Source organism: Sphaeramia orbicularis, chromosome 19, assembly GCF_902148855.1.
Source record: "Sphaeramia orbicularis chromosome 19, fSphaOr1.1, whole genome shotgun sequence".
NCBI classification, from domain to species: Eukaryota; Metazoa; Chordata; class Actinopteri; order Kurtiformes; family Apogonidae; genus Sphaeramia; species Sphaeramia orbicularis.
The window spans coordinates 34,610,832-34,617,841 of record NC_043975.1 but is presented as its reverse complement, the minus strand read 5'-3'; the positions used below and the strand labels follow the sequence as shown (position 1 = coordinate 34,617,841).

At 42.1% G+C, this 7,010-nt stretch overlaps 1 protein-coding gene across 1 annotated transcript; it reads right to left on the bottom strand.

The window, feature by feature from the left end:
- Nucleotides 1–330: 330 nt before the first annotated feature.
- Nucleotides 331–5,978, bottom strand: metrn (meteorin, glial cell differentiation regulator). Its single transcript, XM_030122301.1, has 4 exons — nt 5,667–5,978; nt 4,406–4,839; nt 2,696–2,755; nt 331–1,748 (listed from the first exon to the last, which is right to left on the bottom strand). Exons 1-4 carry the CDS (start codon nt 5,771–5,773, stop codon nt 1,435–1,437), a joined length of 915 nt encoding a protein of 304 aa, XP_029978161.1. The 5' UTR covers nt 5,774–5,978; the 3' UTR covers nt 331–1,434.
- Between the last annotated feature and the right edge of the window lie 1,032 nt (nt 5,979–7,010).

Genomic DNA, 7,010 nt, shown 5'->3' with positions numbered 1-7,010 from the left:
CATTCACACACATATTAACATAAATTCACAAAATACAATAGCAAAAATGGCAGTGTATGCATTTAAGACGTAACGCTTCAGCACAATACGGTAATTTGGTATGAACCCCTCACCTTGTTGATATAGTGCACATTAGATATGAAATCATCTTACAGAACAGAAATTCTTAAAATATATGCATATCCTTGTGTTGAGCTAGCCTGGTCCAGTGTATGAACTGGTTTTCCTCCAAAAGCTGGTTACAGGATGTGAACTTTTTACTGTATTTTGCTCAGTCCTTAGTATCAGCTGGATCTCCATAATGGACAGCTGTTGTCACATTTTTGATGACTATACAGAGGTGACAAATTATCTTTTTTTTTCTTCTAGCTTTACAATATAAAATGCAACTTAACAAACTTGACAACCAGTTTTATAACAGCTTTGGCAACACTGCAGCTCCTCAGCTCTAACACATTTCAACACAAATAATTCTCTTTAAAGTCACGTGTACTTCAAATGTTGCAGTGACGTTGCATGGCTACTAAATTTAATATATGCTTTCTTGCAAAATTATGACTTGTTCGTGTAATTTTTACAGGGTTCGTCAAAGTCTGCAGAAAGATGAAGTGAGATGAAAGTGCTCTTAGCACTAGTCTGAGCTGTGAAACCTTCTACTGCAGCCTTAGCTTAGTTACTGCTGCACTGTATTCGTGCTCACTTTATCTGTACATATATTAAATTCTCAATGGCTCCACTATGCTACATATAGTTGCTTTTTTTTTTGGTTTTCAGTGCTTGCAGCATCATACTTGCCAGATCATTCACTTTCTTTAATCAGTGCAAATTTTTTTTTCATATTTCCTTTTGTGAGGACTTTTAATAATCTCCTTAAAAATAGTAACACTGAGGATGAAGGGGAAGCCACCAAAACAGGATGCTACTCTAACTGTCCCGGAGCTGTCTGACGCAAGCCAAACATTTTGTGAAAAACACAGCGGACAAAGGTAGCTGTTTGGAAATCTCAGACCACAATAACACCTGCATTAAGACTAGGATATCAATTTACTGGCAGCATGCTTTCAGTGGAAGCATTTTGTACATTTTCCTGAGTTTAATAGCTGTGACTGAATTAATAGCTTAATTGATCCCCAATGGAAGACTGCATTGCGGCGTCTCTGTGTCCAGTACCAATGCTTATAGTCTTCATTTCACTCATGACTCTTGTGTCACAGCTCAACTGAGTCTTTTTGACCAGGTGACTGCATATTGCACTGAAATGGTGTTGGCACAAGTCCATTTCACTCCTCAGTCCTTTGGGAAGATGACATCCATTGGTGGCTTCATCAGCACCGCGGCTTCTTTTTCCCAAACATGGAACAGGGCTGAGTTAGGGCCTGGCTGACAGTGCAGCCTCTATTCTGCGTAGTAGACGAGCTGTTTGACAAACTGAACTCAGTCTACGGGCAGTTCACATGGTATCTGCTGGGCTGCTTTGGCTATAATATAAGCCTGCTGGAAGTCCTTGTAGCGGGGAGCGCAGCCCAACCAGGCCTCCCCGAAGTGGACCCGACCGGTGAACAGGAAGCTACCGGGCCCCGGTTTGACGCCACATTGCAGCAGAGTCCTAATCTCACCCTGGCTGGTCAGACGACTGTTACCGGTGAAGAGCGCGTACTTCTGACGAAACACTCGGGTAGCGCTGACCTTGATCACAGCTGCCCGGAGGTTTTCGTCTTCCTCTACGGAGCGGATGTTACCTCGCACCACTGAGAACAAAAAGGACATTCAGGTTAACTCAAAGCTCATTTTTTTATGGACCTTTTATAATGTACATCTGTAACTGATGCCTTTTAAACAACATCTTTTGCATTATTGGAATTATTCAAATCTTATATTATAGGTCGACCAATGGGGGATTTTTAATCACCAGTTTAATAACAATAGTTTGGAACAGGAAAAAGCTAATAGCAGATTAATTAGCCAATACCACCACCTACTTCTATAAATCAAAACAATGAACTCTAAAATACATACATGGACAACTCTACTTCTGAAAAATAGTTAATCAACAAGATTATGGCAGCAATGTTTGACTTCTTTCAGCTTTTGTTTTTCCCCTTCAAATCCAAGTTCTGCTGATACCAATACTCTTGTTGGCACCCTGTGGGTAAATGTTAATCAGACCAATATCTACCTTTATGTTTTAACCTTTTTTACAAGCAGTATGGTTCTCTTAGGCTACCAACTGATGGTAAAAGCCGTACGAATGCCCAATACCGGCACTAATCCTTCTAACTTTTGTTGCCAGTTCAACTCCTCCTCACTCCCATTACAACTCAATCAGATTAGGCCACTGCTCACTCTCTGGGGAGGGGGGATGCTAGGATTAGTCCACTACAGTGCCTTCCATAGGGGTTCCTCTATGTGGGCTGGGGGTGCAGAGAGTTGCTGTTTCACCTTTAACCTTTGCACTTTTGAGAGGAGAGGATTTGGAAGCGCTGGGGTGCTCTGCATTGAAAAAACGATTCAACGCAACCGATTTGTACCCGAAACCTAACGTGAAATTGCTACTTTCGTTTGGTGGTCCAGGTTTAATATGTTAATCCTTAGTGAATTGGTATTGGGGGGATTTCTGTGTGACAATTACATTTTATTTTAGATTTTTTCCACATTATTTAGGCCATTTAAAAAGGTGTTACAACAGTCAACTCACCAAAGTCACTGGTACATACAGCCATTAAAATCTCTGTGTTGTTGCAGGGCCTGCAGGCATCTGGAGAGACAAAACAGAAAAGGAGAAAGGAGAGGGAGAGTCAGTTGGTGACCTCAAACAACACTGAAAACTGGTACAAGACACCTATATGCTAATACTTATACTGATCCTGTGATGATTACAGATTCCAGATAAATGAGAACATGCCCAGGAATGTGAGATGTGAAAAACTTTGTGCAACAAAGGAGAGACCAACCACTGCGTTTTAACAGACAGCTGCTACTTTTACAATTTACAGGAGGACCAGTGGAGCTTTAAGGTGCAAGAGACGATTTAAAGGCCAAATGAAACTTCCCCCCTAAAGCCTTCCAGGGTGTCTACAGTCACACTCCATCAAAGCCTAGACAGGGGTGGGAGAGGAAGGGGAGGGGGGACTTCAAAGATTTCTAGAGGAGAACAATCCCACTTCCCAGAAAGTAAAGCCCTCTTTTACTACCGAGGCCTGATGGTTTATGTGAAAAAATGGAAGATTTTTTTTTAATCTGGTGCACCTTTGTGATATTCTCTACTGAAAATGCACATGGCCACAAAAAAAAAAAAAAAAACTTTAAAAATCAAACCAGCAAAACTCTGGCTGTCTGCACTGACTGGACTGTGGGTACAAAAGAAAAAAAGTCCTGGCATTTTTTAAAGTTCTCTTCTTCTTGTGGTTCTTCGGAGGCCCCTTGCCCACCCCACACATTCTCCTCCTTAAAAAAAAAACCCTTGATAAATGAGATTCCTTCCTCTCTAGTCCAGAGCAAACCCCCTTCCAAACCTAATCAGTGTGTGTGTGTGTGTGTGTGTGTGTGTGTGTGTGTGTGTGTGTGTGTGTGTGTGTGTGTGGGAGAGAGCAAGAGAGAGAGAGAGAGAGTGATGTGGGGAGGGGGGGTACACTCCTACAGACAAGTCTCCCCATAGAGAAGCAGCTCAACAAAAGAGGGGAGCATCTCAGCTGGGCAGAGGCCTCCCTGTTGCCTAGGTGACAGCAGTAATCCCAGAATACTCATGCGGCACCCATTCAAAGGGCTCTGGACTCTGGAGAAAGCCCCACATACTGTGCTTTTGTCCCCCCCCTACTCCCACTCCACATCTCTCCCCTTCTCCTCCTTCCAAACCAGTACGCCTCTGTGGAAAGTTTGGCCACTTCCTCCTCCTGCACTCGGCATGGGCTGTGGAAAGCCCAACCAGCCCACAGAGGCCTGTTATGAATTATGAATCATCAACTGAGGGGATTTTATGCCTTAAAATGAATCACCGGTCACTAAAAACATAGCTTTTCAGGAAATAGTAAAAGAGCTTTGACCTTATGTGGCCTAAGTTTAGCTAAAGTGGGTTTTTTACGGCATTTTAATCACTGTTTCTTAAATTATTTTTATCCCTGCCGTTTATTTTAACCACTACCATTGCTCTATTTTCAACTTTGTATTGTTTTTCTGCTGTTTCACTGTTGCTCTGAAACACACTTTGAGCTGCAATTTTCAGCCGAGATCAGAAGCAGAATCTGAATGTTCTGATGTGTTCACAGAGCAACAGACAGATGCATTTGTTTTCAGAAAATCCACTCAGGTACTTCATAGAGATCAGTCAAATGCTGTTGTCTTGCTTTTTTAATTGGATGCCATTACAGCTTTGCTCACTCCAACATGGCCACCTTCTTCACTGACTCACCTTCATTGCTGATGGGGTTGGAGTCCAGTGACAGGCGTGCGGTCCAGTCACCTCTCAGCTCGTATCGGAAGGATGCGATCCTCCTGCTGATGTCCTGGTGAGGTGTAGCCTGCATGAACAGGGCCACCCTCTCCCCAGGCAGCCGGCTGAAGCAGCGTACCCTTGGAGGTGGGGAGGACTCCAGCCGGTCTCCCACCAGGAGCTCCAGGACGCCGTCTCTCTCCAGGTAGAGCTGGGCTCCGTGGAACTGCTCTGAGGGTTTGACACAGGCCGTGATGAGCCCAGAGCTGCTGCCTCCGGGTCCCACCGCCACAGAGGGCAAGCGGGGTGAGAGGGTGAGACGCAGGGCCCCTTTGGGGTACAGCCAGTCCAGGGTACCCTCAGAGCAGTGGAGGGAGATCTGCTCCACACTGCCCTGCTGCTGGGACAAACCACTGCGTAGAGAAAAGAGAGTCAGTCAAGTTGACAGTTTTGCAAAAAGAAGTGACATCACAATTTGGACTTGAAACTACTATCATCAATGGGAACCTTCCTAAAACTAAAGAAAGTTTCCTGCAGACTGATTTAGCCAAGGCAAGGCAAGGCAGATTTATTTGTATAGCACAAGTCATACACAGGGCAATTCGCAGTGCTTTACAAAAATGGAAAAGAGACAGATTAAAAACACACAATTACAATTAAAACATAATCAATAAAACATAAATAATAATCAATTAAAACAAGGTAAAAGAGACATGACAAACATGAAAAAAGCTTAAATCATTCATGAAAAAAGCAGAATTATTTAATAAAAGCATTAAAAAAATTGCTCATAAAACCAACTTTAATTAATCAGGACAATCTGACAAAACACGCCGCCTACTGGCAGAACTGTGAAGAGCCAGAGCCGTCAGGGGCCACTAACAGGGTCTTTGGGGGGACATGCGTTTATTCAATAAAGTTCTGTGGAGGTATTTTAATTCATGCACTATGATGACAGAAGCCCTGAACAGCTCCGTCCACAGTGTTTTCTGCACCGTCTATCACCATTAATCCTTCCGTCTCCTGCCTGTCTGGACCGTCCATGCCTCCTGCAGACAGCCCTGCGGCGCAATGCTGCAGAACTGCGCAAACACTTTAATTGCGCCCTAATGGCATGTCTCAACATGATGCATTCAGACATGGGGGCTCCAAATCCACCTGTAGCATCTCGTAGACAATCCTATTTATTGCAAGACAGATGCAGAAAAAAGGGAATAAAAGAAGTAAATAAAATACTTGCCTGCCTCTCCAGCTGCACTGGTCCTCTGAATAGTAAGACTGGACCAAATCAACACCGGCAACCAGTAAAATCCAAAATGCGTAAATCCAAACTCCACCACCAGACATCTTCAACAGCAGAGGATGCAAAGTGAAGGAAAGTTACAGATGGGTAACTCCGGAACAGCGTCCTAAACCTTTGCAAATACAACTCCCCTATAAACCAAACCTAATTCTATCTGTGATAAACTCCATAGTTTTGCATCCTCTTACCCCTGACGTGATAGATAAGAGAATACCGACACACACTCCGCACACGCTCTACAGACGCTCCGAGCTGCTGTGCGTCAAGAGGACTCAGAGCTCTGAAGTTATTCCCCCTCGGATAAACTTCAGGGACCAATCAGAGCACGACAAAAGAAACTTTAAACCACTCACTCCGTAGAGGGGGAGGGACGTGTGCCCTGCAGGGTGAGTAACAGTATGTATGGACAAACGCAGGCCTCCATTCACTATTGTGTTGGACGCGTTTGCTAAACAAACACTGAGTGTTAGTTACATGCTTAGAGAATGACTCCAGAATAAATAGACCACAAATACCCAACTGTTAATCATATCCAATAACTTTTCCAATTTTTTTTTTTTTGCAAAAGTCAAAGTTATTCCTCCTTAACCCTTTCATGCATACTGGTCACTGCAGTAGACAGCTATTCTACAGCTGTTCTCTTGTATATTCATGGATTTTGTTGTTCTTTTTTTTTTTTTTTTTTTTTTTTTTTTACACATATCTTTATTAAAGTTTTTAGACACTACATATCTTTTCTGACATGAATTGGTAACATTATGTAGACCTCTCCTGAGCATAAACCCCCAGAATCACAAGCCCTCCCCATAGTTTTCACACAATTTATCTGTAAATTTATGTTTCTGTGCGTCAAAAATTAAAAGTGTGGTGTCCAGCTGAATGGACATTTTTGCAACTTCATGAAAAATAGGTTCATAAGAATTTTTTTTTTTTTCATTATTATTTTTTTAATGTATCTTTTAAAATTTTTAAATTATTTTTATTTTATTTTTTATTTATTTTTCAGAAGAAAATTTTCGATTGCATTGTTTTTTTCATGCCTAAAGAGGAATAAAAACACTCAGGAAAAAATTTTGATTAAGGTTCTCATAATTCGTGCATGAAAGGGTTAAATTTATCCTCAACTAAGGCTGTAAATTAGAAATTGCACCTTAATACCCTTAAAAATCTGTATTTGTGGTGAATTCCAAATGAATTTTTCCTCTAAATTTAACCCTTCCTAGGTAGTTCATCACCATTTATTTTACTATTACACTCTGCACTTTGTGTTTTTCTGTAAAA

What these genes read in the sequence shown, in the direction of transcription:
- metrn (XM_030122301.1), bottom strand. Translation starts at nt 5,773, where the DNA reads ATGTCTGGTGGTGGAGTTTGGATTTACGCATTTTGGATTTTACTGGTT. An exon ending in CAGTGCAGCTGGAGAGGCAG is followed by an intron (nt 4,840 to 5,666) that starts GCAAGTATTTTA and finishes TTCTCTACGCAG; the next exon opens with TGGTTTGTCCCAGCAGCAGG. An exon ending in TGTATGTACCAGTGACTTTG is followed by an intron (nt 1,749 to 2,695) that starts GTGAGTTGACTG and finishes TTTTGTTCTCAG; the next exon opens with TGGTGCGAGGTAACATCCGC.